The sequence below is a fragment of the Ambystoma mexicanum genome, chromosome 12 (assembly GCF_040938575.1).
Source record: "Ambystoma mexicanum isolate Mex_15411 chromosome 12, UKY_AmexF1_1, whole genome shotgun sequence".
Lineage (NCBI taxonomy): Eukaryota > Metazoa > Chordata > Amphibia > Caudata > Ambystomatidae > Ambystoma > Ambystoma mexicanum.
This window is the reverse complement of record NC_090936.1, coordinates 1,152,296,436-1,152,310,195: the sequence shown is the minus strand read 5'-3', so window position 1 is coordinate 1,152,310,195 and position 13,760 is coordinate 1,152,296,436. Positions and strand designations below refer to the sequence as shown.

The 13,760-nt window shown below is 48.5% G+C and overlaps 1 protein-coding gene across 17 annotated transcripts in view; it reads right to left on the bottom strand.

The window, feature by feature from the left end:
• Positions 1 to 13,760, bottom strand: part of GRIP1 (glutamate receptor interacting protein 1) — a 1,760,673-nt gene that overhangs the window by 396,194 nt on the left and 1,350,719 nt on the right. For all 17 annotated transcript variants that reach the window (XM_069629739.1, XM_069629748.1, XM_069629732.1 and 14 more), the window contains one exon: positions 12,196 to 12,271. In XM_069629739.1, the coding sequence (XP_069485840.1) occupies positions 12,196 to 12,271 (76 nt within the window). The remainder of the gene's footprint in view (positions 1 to 12,195; positions 12,272 to 13,760) is intronic.

Here is a 13,760-nt window from a genome sequence, read left to right as displayed (position 1 = left end):
GCTGTCATCTGGACGTTGAGCTACACAGCTCGGGAGATGGGGACTAAATATAACAGAAGGGCCGTGGTCCCTTGGAACTAAGGGCAATTGTAAGTGAAGGTTTGAACCATTTAGGGGGTTGCAACCCCAACCACAAACTGCTGTAGAACTAGGGAACATAGACTTAGGACCCTGGTTCTCCTTCAGATCAGGTTATTTGACATTGCCCATCACTTGTTTGCTTTCCCTTAAGCCCCAGCATTGCTACATATATTTACCCTTGTTTTATTGTTGCAATTCCTGGTTAGACTGATCGCCGTATCTAAACCTCTGTCCTGACTAAACTGAACATGGAAAGAAACCTATAGTACAAGAGGAAGTGGCTGATGCATGACGGTACCATCACAATACATCCCCTGACAGCAGGGCAAGCTGCAGAGCATCAAGGACTAGAGGTACAGTTCAGTGAAGGGGGAAAGTCTACACGGATTATAAATCACAAAAAAGATCACCCTCATCGTAGATCATTTTTAGAGAGATGGCCTTGTGGCTCAAAGGAGGCCTGCCTAGTGGCCCCTCGATAACTTAATAGTGTGACAACCAACTTCCAACTAGGTCAAAAAGCAAGAAAGAAAGCAAGAAAGCAAGAAAGCAAGAAAGAAAGAAAGAAAGAAAGAAAGAAAGAAAGAAAGAAAGAAAGAAAGAAAGAAAGAAAGAAAGAAAGAAAGAAAGAAAGAAAGAAAGAAAGAATGCTGGGCCCCAAGTTCATGACAGTGAGCCTGACCTACGTGTAATCTCAGTGCGATGGCTGACATAAGATAGGAAAGGCTGTTCTTGCAAAGGAATCAACATAGGTTGGGCACAGAGGACTCGGCTTCCAACCAACAAACAACCTGTAATGATGGCAAATTAAGCCCATTGAGACACATCCAAGTAGAGCACATATACAGAGGAGAAAGAATGAGTCAGGACATCTGATCCCAATTTGCAACCACTCAAAATTCTCATACTCAGAATCTACACCGGGATCATGACAGTGGGAAAACCTGGAGGAAAGCCATAGGGGAGAGGCCATTGAGAAGAGACAGCCTTAGACATACACCTCCTGAGCAAAGGTTTAAACTGACCTAACTAATAAGCTGACACACACTGTGGCAAGCCAGGATGAGGACTCAGACCAGAGGATAAGTTATAGAAGGGTTTTATTAAACTTAAAAGAACACACCTTTCCAGCCCTATTATTAAAAGGGGAGTTCCCTTTCAACACAAACTATAGTAAAGGTGCTTGTCAATAGTAACAATAATAATGATCCTCTGCCCAAACCCATCCTCTAAACTAGCCCTACCACTTAAAAAAAACAAAAGAAATCTAGCCACAGTTCTGCCTTTAGAGTTGTTTACCCCGATTTCACACAGGGTTTCCAGGAATCCCTCCTGGTTTCGGATCCAATGCTTACTGGTTGTAAATGGGTCTACAGGGTTTAACCGTTCTTGGCCTCCTTGTCTAAGTTCCAAAAGTATCTCAAGTTTCCAAAATAAAGTCTCACGTTCCCGAGAAAAAAAAGAATCAAATATCCAAGTTGTCGTAGGTGGGGGGATACCTCCTTAAGCCCTTCTCTAACCCATGTGTGGGTTTCACCCAACTAGGTTCACGTCATGGTTGTCTCTGTGTTCCCCTTGAACATGTTCTTCACTTGTCTTATTGGCCCCCTCTGGCTCTCTTGGGTTTCTCTGTTCCATTGTCTCACTTATCTCCTAGGGGTATTGGTGACCTCTTCTCAGATATGCTTCCCTTGGTTCTCAGTAGTTTTTGTGAGCCGTTTGGCCAATTACAATATTTGGATTTCTTGGGATCCGGAAACCCTTAGATTAACTTTGTGTCAATGTATCACTTTTCTATCTGGGATATGTGGTTCCATCTACTCTTGAGGGGGATTCTGTGAGCTATCTGGAAGTATGCAAAAATCAGGTTCCTTGAACTCCCCCAGCCTTTATGCCCCTGGTAGGAGTCTAGGGTTATTCTTTCTTCTCCCCCTCTCTGGTCTCTTCGCCCCCCTCCACTATTAGTAACACAGTACCTTCTCCATCGCAGGATTTGCTCGAATGAGGTGGGGTTCTACACAACTTTCGGAGGTTCCGTACTGGATACGAGCATTTTTGCTGTTCTGCTCATCTCAGCGCTTCTCTGTTCCTCGACTACTTTGTTGAAAGCAGAGGATTCCTTCCTCCCTCGTTCTCTGGGTCGGCATCATTTCTCAGGCCCACCACGTCCTCCACGTGGTCATGCCTCCAGACAAGGCTAGCTCTGCTTGGCCTTGCCGACTCCACACAGCTCGGTGTCTCATGGGCGGCGTCTCATCTTCTCCAGTCTCTCTCCGCGCCACAGATGGCACCGCTGTGCAGCGAGGCTCTGCCCCTCCATGATGTCAGCACATTGGAAGCTCGCATTTGCGTAATGCTTCTCCTCCTCCATTCAAAGGTGAGCGTGCCTTTATTCCTTTATTCTCACTCCATGACACAAAAGGGGCGTGTTGTTTATCTTCTGCAGTCAAGCCCATGAAGGAACCAGCATTGTCCAAAGGAACTTTCAGGTCCCACAATTGAATATAACATTGGTTTCTCCGATCTCCATGTATGCAGTACATTTCTTAGCTACAGGGAGTTCTTTATGGGAATGGGAGTCCTTGTCCCCTTGAGGGTAGTCACTCCCAGTGAGGTCCCACTTTCCCAAACCCCTAGAGAGGGTTTTGCTTAGCTGGCTCACTAGCTTTAAAAGCGGTGGCTTCCCCCAAGGAAGAAGGGACAAAAACTCCAGACTTGTCACAACACACACAAGCCGGAAGGGGCGCTCCTCCAACCCCCTTGCCCAATGCATAAGCTCTCATCATAAGCCACTATGTGGCCCCTTCAGATAGCTCAACTGCTAGGAGAACACTCACACATACCACTGTACATGCCAGAGAACACACAGCGTGCACAACATCAAAGTATGCAAGGCTTAGAGCAGGGTGGCAGCACAACCTCAAAGATGAGCATCGTTAGTGAAAATAGGATTTGTTGCATCTTGCCCAATTCCCTTGGAGTGTGTGCCTAGGTTGCAGCTATTCACCTCCAGTAAATGACAAATGGCAGGTGCAATGGACCGAGAGAGCAAATGGCAGGGAGTGGAAGTTTAAAGAAGCAAACAAGAAAAAAGGAGGGGTTTCCACACAGCCTAGACCAAGAAACCATAGTAACCTGAGATGCCGGTCTACGTGCACCCATCGCCATTACCTTTCTGATGTTGACAAACACTGGAGGAGCAGAAAGTCTCAGCTCAAGCATATTCCAAGAAGCATTTATAATATGATAGATAAAATCACCAGGAAGTTCCTGACTCTTTCAGACCACTCCAAGAGAGAATTCCATGCTCTCCCAAATCTCATCGCCCTCCCAGTCCGTCTCCCCACCTCGCCCACAACATCCGAACTGCCACCCTTCCTCCAACTCTTCTCTACCTTCTCAACACTCTCCCCCGCAGACACCTTAGGATCCCTTGATGAACCTTGCGTCTCCTAACTGCTAAAATAAATCTTGCCAGTCACTTGTGCCAGTGACATCGCAAGATCCATTGTCAAAATCACTCACTCACTTCTGGTACCTTCCCAGCAGAATTTAAGACCTCCTACATCAAGCCTCATCCCAAAAAGACCTCCCTCGACCCTCTTGTCCTGAGTAACAACAGACCCATTTCAAACAGCTGCTATATAGCTAAATTAGCGGACCAGGTGGCATACTCACAACTATGCCTCTTCTCCGAATCAAACAAGATCCTCAACTCCATCCAATCTGGCTTTAGACTTTACGAGGAAATGAATCCTGCCTAGTCTCCATCTGGATGATCTTAAAGAGAGACTGTGATTCTTACTGAACCTATCGGCAGCGTTGGACACCAATGAGCACTCCATCATCACCAAGAGACTACATACCCCAATCATCAGGGATACAGTTCTTAATTGGATATCCTCCTTCCTCTCCAACAGATCCCAAATAGCACACATGCCTCCGTTCTCCTTGGCTCCCCGGCCAGTCACAAACAGAGTGCTGCAAGGCACCTCTCTCTCACTGCTCCTCTTTAAGCTCTACCTGAGCTAGCTTCCCACACTCATTCGATCCCGCAGTCTTTCTTGTTACAATTACACAGACAACATCCAAATCATCTTCAAAATCCCTAATCGCCCCGCTTCTACCTCCCCCGGTCTTGCTACCTGCCTCTTAGAGATCGAAAGCTGGTTGACGGCCAACCACCACCTACTCAATCCAGGTAAAACGAGATCATGATATGTGGAAAGACTGCCCTCTTCCCTCAACCCACCCCCTGGTCGCTTTCCCTAGGCCAACCACCCTCCATTTCCAACACAGTATAAAATATTGGATGCATTATGGACGAGGACATGACCCAATCACATCAACTCTATGGTAAAATGCTGGTACCTGCACATACACATCCTCAGTTGCCTATTTCCTTTCCAGACTTTTCCATGCAGAGTCACTGCAATCGTTGCTATCATCCTTTCCCGTCCAGACTATACTAACGCCCTATACCTATGGGGCCCTGGTTTTGCAGCTAAGAAAACTCCAACCAGTACAAAACATGCATGCAAGGCCCCTCCTAGACTTAGGACCCAGAGAACACATCTCCCCCTGCCCACCGTGTCCTTCACTGGCTTCTAACCGGTCGGCGAACCTCCGTCATGGCAATGTGCATCTCCCATCGAGCCTTTTAAAATGAAGGACCAGAATACCTGCTGCAAATATTTACACGTTACAGGCCTAAATTAAACATCAGATCATGATTGGCACTTGTCGTCATTCCAGTGACAAAATCAACCTGCATGGGGGTTTGCTCCTTCTCAGTCCAAGCAGCCACCATCAGGAACTCCCTCCCATTTACAATCCGCCGCGCAGAGGACCGATTTGCCTTCAGGAAGGCACTCCAAATCTGGCTCTTCACTGCAGCACCATCGCACTCTTAGCTCGGATCTCACGCCAAATTGGAATGCTTACCGATACCGACCCTCCGTGCTTCCCTCGTGGAGAATTCGGTCACAGAAGAGGAGTCAGTTTGGTGGATCGCATGACTTATACCATTATGCTTCAGCCCTTCACTGGACCCTTGTGCACTACGTCACACAGAATCGAGTCCCACAGAAAATGTGGTCCAGCTATTCACATATCTGCACACCTTTGAGATACAAGATATGTATCTATACCTTGCCCTAAAGATACATCAAGCGTTACGACCCATAGAATCTGAGTCTGAGCCTGCACTACTTGATCTTAAGGTTCAAATGGATTCTTTCTGGGATGAGGGCAAACCAGCACTCCTCCTCCTGCTAGATTTATCGGCCAAATTCGACCTAGTAGACCACAAAACATTATGCCACCATCTCACAGCCGCAGCCAATTACACCAAAGAAGCCTCGCTATGGATTGCCTCCTTCCTGCAAGGCAGGTCCATGAGAGTCTTCTCAGACACTGAAAGTGCCTCACCCATTCCCATCCCTTGTGGTGTCCCCCAAGGATCCTGTGTATCCCCATCCCTCTACAACATATTCACCAAGCCCCTATTTGATCTTCTGGACGGCCTCTGCATATTTTACACAAATTACACCGACGATACCCAAATACTCCTTCCGCCTGACAGGCTCTTACGACACAGACTCATTTAGGCTCAACAGAATTTAGTCGTGGAGGGCAACCAACTACCTATCCTTAAACGGTGACAAGACGGAGATTCCATTGGTAGGCTCCCCCGCAGAGCTAAAGAAACTCAGCCTGCAATTCACATCCTTCCTGATAGACGGAATACAGATCCCTGTCTCAGACGCAGTAAAAACCTTAGGTGTACACCTAGATGCCTCCCTATCCCTCAACAATCAAGTCAGTGCTATTACCTCATCGGCAGCTTATACAGCAAAACCAATCAACGCAGGAAGACATTTCCTTACCAAAGAAAGCTGCATATCCATTGTCAGAGCAATTACGGGGGCGAGACTGGATTACTGCAACATCCTCTTTGGAGGTACTTCCATAAGGAACCTAAACAAGCACAAATAATACAGAACAATGCCATCAGAACAGCACTAAATATCCCTAAAAAGGACCATATCACAGCCGCCAGAAAAAAGGCGTATTGGCTCCCGATCAGGGAAAGGATGATCTTCAAGGCTCTATCACCCACAAACGCCTGAGTGAGACTGCCACACAATACCTGTCCCAGAAAATCGAAAGAGTTCAATCCAACAGGCCAGTAAGATCCATACATGCACACAAACTAGCCATTCCAAGAGTGAAAGGAGCCCAAGGAGGGGGATAAGCTTCCCAACAGTGCAGCGAACCACTTGAACTCCCTCCCAGCAGATCGAAGAGCTGAGTATTCTTATTGGGTCTTCTGAAAATCACTGAAACCTGGCTCTTTGCCTAATCTATCTCCTACCGTCCAAATGCCCTGCACGCAATCCACTTCTTTTCTCCTTGATGTTGATTTGTTTACTGTCATGACTCAAGCCTGTGCATACATGTAACTGATCTGCAACAGCGCCCCGGTGCCTCAGGCTTTATGCACTTTACAAATGAAACTAAAAATTATAATAACAATACAGCGGAGTCCCATGCAAAATTCGACCCAGCTGTTCACCTAGCTTGACTCTTTGAAAATTTGACAGCACCTGTCCTCACGCGTTTGTAATATGAGTTTGTGGCATTCATTTAATTGGGACAGGAGTGCACCCTGAAGGGGCTGTGCTTTTACATGGCATAGCTCTTGGCCTGAAGGGTATTATTTTGTATTTTGCTAATAAGGAAAAGGAAAGCCATCAGCCATGAAGAGCAAGAGCCTTTTTACACAAATCTCAAGGTTTGCATTGGGGGCAACGAGATCTGACATGCCAGGAGTTTTTTCCCTGGACAAAGAAAGTAGGGTGCCCAGCAAAATCCCAGCAGCCATTCTTCTCTGCAAGCCCTAACATACATGGTTAAGGAACAGCACACACAACCAGACAGACGCTAAGGGAACCTATACCAAAAAAAGGCACAGAATACGGAAGGAGGGAGGACAATTAGGAAGTGGGCATGACCCACAGTACCAGCAATGGTTCACTTAGGAGATAGAGGGGGAATTCTGGGAGAGGGAAGTTCATCATTTGCAACAGAAATAAAACAAACTCTACACAAAGACATTGCCCAAATAAACACAAAGTGTAGGGATCAAAACTACTGGAAGCTATGTAGCTCCTGTCTGTGCTCTAGACGAGCCAAGTGAACGTGACACCAACAGCTACATTTGATTCCCCAGGCCAACTTGTGCCATACAAGTGTGTCCATGCCTACGTGACATTCACTCACTGTGCAGTCGGGCTGCATGAAGGCCAACAGTGGCTATGTTTATACCCAAGTCATAGAAAGAGATATGTGTGTGGGCCCTTGTTATGCAGCTTGCCATCTGCCCATGGGTCCACCCTCATTGTGAAATAAATGTGTCAAAGCAGAAGGGGGATGTCAGTACCAACTTTGAGAAAGACTGCTGCCTGGTTAGATGGTTCCAGGTAGGGTGACCCCCCCCCCCCAAGGCTGTGCATATCTCCAAGCTAGAGAACGAGCAGCACAGCGGTGGCCCTCCTGGTCACCCTGGCTGGGCCCTTGGCTTGGGGCAGGAGGCAGGCCTAGGTCCACTAACAGCACACACAGCAGCAATGGCCCTTCCCTTTTCACAGCTGACCAGAGCTGGTCATGCATGGAGACGTTGATCTCTCAAGTAACCCAGAAAGTCAGTGCAGGACAGGCCCTTTGAGGTTCATCCTTCATAGCACCCTAGCAAGTCAGCCTGGGACAGTCAGGGCAACAATGACCCTCCCCACTCAACAGTAATTTAGCATGGAGAGTCATAATAATGCGGACCCTTTCCATTTCCACAGCACTTCAGCCAGGGGGAGGCATAACAGCCTTCTTGGCCCCCTTTGCACTAACATTGACCTTCCCCAGAACCAGAGCAATTCAGACAGCCATAGAAAGCCTGAACCTCCTCAGCTGCATATTACGGGCTCCCCGCAGACAAGCAATGAAGGCACCTGGCTAAGAATGACCAGACCATCACACAAGTTGCACACAGAGAAAGATTTCCCAGTCTTTATAGGGTTGGGCCTGCCTTCAGATGGAGAGAGGAAAATCTGTGGGGAATGCATCCAGTGGGAGGACCCTTACCTCTTTAAGACCCCTGGCAGCCCAGTCCTCAGTGTGGGTAGCTGGAATGAGAGGCTCAAGTCTAAGCATGTTTGGAGAAGGTCATTGAGACTGGAGAGTCGAGGATTTGAGGAAGCCCCCCCTCCCCCTCACCCCCTCTGAGAATGGCACTGGGAACACACTGGAACCTGGGGGCTGGAAGAGGAATCCAGGGGATGAGAGAAGGTGATAACAGGTGAGCAAGTAGTGGCCAAAGAGGGTGAGAATATTAAGAATGAGGCAGACAGCAACACGGGAATTGCTGAAGAAGGTGGCAATAGATACATTGACCAGAGAGGAGCATAAGATGGGATCAGTGACAGTAGTGCCCACATGAGTGGAGAAGGTGGGAACACGGCATACCAGAGGGGTGCAGAAGGTCAGATTGCTGTTGCACCTCATCCAGTTTGTTACTTTGACTACCACTGTCATAATTCCCGCAACAATCACTTTAATCCAGAGTCCCTCTGGAACTTTGATCCCTGTCACCAACTGGGCATCAGCTCGACTATGGTTGCAGTACCGCCTTCTTCACCATTCGCCCCGGACTACAACTCCCTCCTCCACCACGTCTTGCCTGCTGCTGCTGCCGCTTCTTCTTCTTCTTCTTTTGAGTGCATCTTCCCTTTCTTATAATGTATCGCCATTCTAGCTCTCTGCCATTTAATACCTTACTGCCTGTACTCCCCCCCTCGCCGCCGACTGAACTTTCTTCTTCCTTGGTGACTTATCGTCCTCTTCTTATTACTCACTCTTCCAGTCTCTTCTTCCCGTTGTGGGCTCTCCCATCTTCAGGCTGTTTCTGCCTCTCCTATTCTCACAGTTAATCATTACTTCCTATCCCTTGTCTGTTCTCTTTCCTTGCACTCTCTAACTTCCTTTCTGCGTTGCCATTTCCTTCACTTCGACACTTACACATTCATCACTGGCGTCTGTCATGCTCTTCATTTTCTTCTTGCTGATTTCTCGGTCCTACTTCTGCTGTACTTCCGGCTTCTACCTTGGTGTCCTCTCTTGCTGCCTACAATTGTCCTCAGTCTTTTGAACTTTGGTGCAAAGCCCTCCTGACTTGCTCGTCTTCCCTCCAGGCTTCTTGCATTTCCCTTTATAAGCATGGGTTGCTGGTGGAAATCTCGCTCTCCAGATACCCCTGCATCTCTTTCTTCTCTTAACTCATCCCATGAAAGCAACTTATTCTATGCTAAGAAACTGTACTAGGACTCTTGCAAGAGAATAAAACATAACGGCCATTGATTACAGAATTTCGAAAGATAGGCGCTGTTTTGGCTGATACAGCACACTGCTTCAAGGCCACACCAAACAACATCTTGCTGCAACCGTCTTTCTTATTCTTTTCTTCAACACACTATTTCAGGATGATTACACTTGAATATAAATAGTAAAACAATCCTTTCATTTTTTTATTTCACTGCTATTGCTCTGACTATTGTCATATTTAAATCACAGCAGTAAACTACATCATAATTTAATTCTCTAATTTTAGATCCACTACATTTACAAAACATTAATAAACCATTGAATTACTTTTTTGTTTGACATCTAAACCTTTCAAGTATTTCTCAGAGAAATGTGTCCGTAAAGCGCTCCTGTCCCGAGTCGATTCATATATTATTGGTCACAATACATGCTTCAGCACATCAATGCACTTCAGCTAGGTCTTTTCCCAGAGTATGAGGGTAAACAAGAACTTCTGATCAGAGGCGTCCCGAGCGGGTGGGAGTGGGCAGCTGACTTGCCCCCCGCCTCCATCCAGTGGCTATTTGAAGAGTCAGACCAGGGCGTTTTCGCAGAGGGGCACCTCTCCCGATTGGCACTCTCATTGATATGACAATGAGGGTGCCGAAAGGAAAGTTGTCCCGCTGGCAGGACCATGAGGTTACTGAGCAGGAGCACAGAGCAAAAAGGTGTCCGTGTCCCACCCTGTTCTGGGCCACTGCAGCCTGGAGCGGTGTGGGACATGGACACCAGACAATGATGTTTATCCAGTGGTGCAACACCATTGAGCAGATCGGGCTCTAGTCCCCTCCCCTGAAATTTTGGGCTATGTTGCCTGGACCTGGCTGACCTACAGAGCTGTGGCCTGACAGAACAGGAAACGGCACCTGGGCTTCACTGTTACCAAAGGCCCTAGCACCTGCATTCACATGCATACATTTTTAGGCAACTGAAATCGTGATGGAGGTTAGTACTTGCATGCCAGGGGAGTGATTGGAAGAATAGGAGGGGACAGGAGACAGCTAATTTTCACAGCAAGTCTTTAAGTGTGTGGTTTCAGACGTGAAGGAGAGCGTTAACTGATTGTAACATTGACACTCACCAGAATAGTGTCATTATAAGGCACACAGAAGTTAGATGCCCACACACCAGTAGGATTGCCCCTGCCCGCAATGTCTGAAGTTGGCGCCTCTCCCAACATTTGAAGGTGTCCCCCTCAAATTCTTTTAGCCTAATGGCACTGCCACTTTTTTAATGGGTAAACATAGTATGTGTTATTACGTGGCGCGACTGGAATTTGGGGGCACACAGTCTAGCCCTTTCTTACTGTGGCATGACATTTATGGGCTTCTTGTCCTGGACAGCAGTGTTGCAGTGTGCTCCTGCTCAGCCTAGATGCATGTAGAACAGCAGTCTGGAGCAAGACATGGACAGCAGTGTTGCAGTGTGCTCCTGCTCAGCCTAGATGCATGTAGAACAGCAGTCTGGAGCAAGACATGGACAGCAGTGTTGCAGTGTGCTCCTGCTCAGCCTAGATGCATGTAGAACAGCAGTCTGGAGCAAGACATGGACAGCAGTGTTGCAGTGTGCTCCTGCTCAGCCTAGATGCATGTAGAACAGCAGTCTGGAGCAAGACATGGACAGCAGTGTTGCAGTGTGCTCCTGCTCAGCCTAGATGCATGTAGAACAGCAGTCTGGAGCAAGACATGGACAGCAGTGTTGCAGTGTGCTCCTGCTCAGCCTAGATGCATGTAGAACAGCAGTCTGGAGCAAGACATGGACAGCAGTGTTGCAGTGTGCTCCTGCTCAGCCTAGATGCATGTAGAACAGCAGTCTGGAGCAAGACATGGACAGCAGTGTTGCAGTGTGCTCCTGCTCAGCCTAGATGCATGTAGAACAGCAGTCTGGAGCAAGACATGGACAGCAGTGTGGCCGTATGCTCCTGCTCTGCACCCTCCATGCACAATGGCGGGCATTGCAGGAGCACGCTCTGTGTCCCACTCTAGGTCGTTCACCGCACTGCAGGCCCAACCCAATAAGGGGCAGATGCAGAGCAGGAGCACACAGCCCCATGTTGCAGGGAGAGGGTACGGAGTCAGGTCATCATATGGGGGGCAGGAACGATTGTGTGTCAGTTTAACATTCATTTTCCAAGATGCATATGGGCGGGGGGGGGGGGGTAGTAGGGCTTTATTCGTGGCTCGCCCGCCCCCTGCATCTGACCATGTGCACCAACTGTGTGCAGAGGATCTGCCCATGAACACAAATGCCCGCCGGGTGGGACTTTCTGGCTGTAAAAAAAAGGTCAATATATAGAAAATCTGATGATGCAGAGGATGAGCAGTGCACCCATGAAGCTCCGCCCCTAGATCATGCATGCACGCATGCACGCATGCACGCTGCTGCAATTCAGCATAACCACCATAAACACATTCATTTCACTGCATGATCTTCCCCAGTGCCAATACAACAGTAATTCACAAGCACACGGTCTGTCTGGGAAAAGCCGTTTGGCAGCAATTGATCCATCGAAATGTGCAATTTATTCCGGATAAACCGGCAGAGCAGCCAGCGCTTCCCCTGCCAGCGAAATGACATATCCACAATGTGGCCCACGCCGGGCGCTGTGCGATTTCACAACACATCCAGGGGTCGCAAGATCTGTCTTGGCGGGTCCTGGGCGCGCCTAGATGGATGTGCGCGGAGAGTGATGCATCGTACCTGTCAGCCGGCCCTCCAGGTCGAACGCAAGTTATTACAACAGGCCGGCATTTATTCCTGTCCTCGTGGGCTCCTCCTGCGGAGGGAAAGCAGAGAGGCTCACTGTACATTCCCAAGACAGACAGACAGACAGACAGACAGATCAACTGCCCCCCCCCCTCCCCGCAATGTGATTTAGGTGAAGATTTACAGCACAACAAGCACAGGCTCCCTCCAGAGTAATGACATTTGGGGTTCGACTGACGGCTGCATGCTGCATGCGGCATGCTGCATGCTGCATGCTGCAGTAGATTAGGAAGAGGAGTACACTGCCATTTGCATGCAATCACATTGTTCTCCATCATGCTTAGAAGGATAAACATATTGCTTCGGCACAGAGGGAATGCCGATAGATTAAAATATTTACCTACAATAATGGGTTGTGGAGGGCAATTTCACTGGCAGCTATGTCAAGTCATGTCACATGAGAATATGAGATTGTGGGTGTGATGGGTTAGATCACGTGCATTGTACAGTGCCTATTACTCAGCGCTGGCCAATGGGCCGGCTCTCGCCGGATCCGGGATCCGGCCAGCCTCGGACTCAAAGCGCTTGCTGATTATTATTATGTTTTAATATACAAAGAAAACCCAAAGCAAAGTGCTTGCAGTGCTATGGTATGGAGTGGGGGGCGGAGCCGCACACAGCACATTGGTGCTGTGGGGGGCGGAGCCGCACACAGCACATTGGTGCCATGAGCGCTCTTCCTGCTCTGCCCCCTACACAGCAGGAGCCAAGAGACCCTCAGAGAACGTGGGGGCTCGCCTCAGTGATGTAATGTGATCTGTCCGAGCGCACTGTGCACACAGTGCACAGAACCTGTGCGCCCAGTGCGCTGGCACAGAGCAGATTAGGTTCGCTGAGGGTCTACGACCCTGTGACAGAGCTGAAAGCGCACAGTGCGCACAAAGCAGAATCCATTTAGAAAACGCAATTCTCACCAAGGCTCGAGGCCCCCACACATTTCTCATAGGGGTGGCCTGATGAGGTCACTGGGGTGGCACACACATTTTACTCGAAGAGGCAGGTTGGCCCGTGGGGGGGCCAGCGTTTTTATAAGGGTGGCCGTTGCCTCCATTGAACACCCCTTAGTCGTGCCACTGGGGCTCAGTGATCATTGTCTTTCCCAAATTAATTCTGGTATTTGTAGTTTTGGGGATGTCAACACGATTGGTAATGCTCTACTCAGAAAGATGGCTTGAAAACTACACAAACCATAGTAAGGTACACTTACCATGGCTTGTGTACTTTTCAAGCAATGAAAGAAATTGCACAATGTTTACGAACATTTCCTTTGATCAGAGTTCAACTGGCAGCTACGCCCCCCCCTGAACTCCACCTCCTTGAAACTCCGCCCTCCTCCAAACTCCGCCCCTTGTGGGATGCCCCTCCACATTCTTTCCATTTCCACCACTGCCTATACCCAAGTGCTCAGTGCATAGGCACCTGAGTACTGAGTGCAACAGAAGCATCTTAAGGTGTCTTCATCAGGCTGGATTGTTAGCAGAGATTTTTCGGCAGTCTGT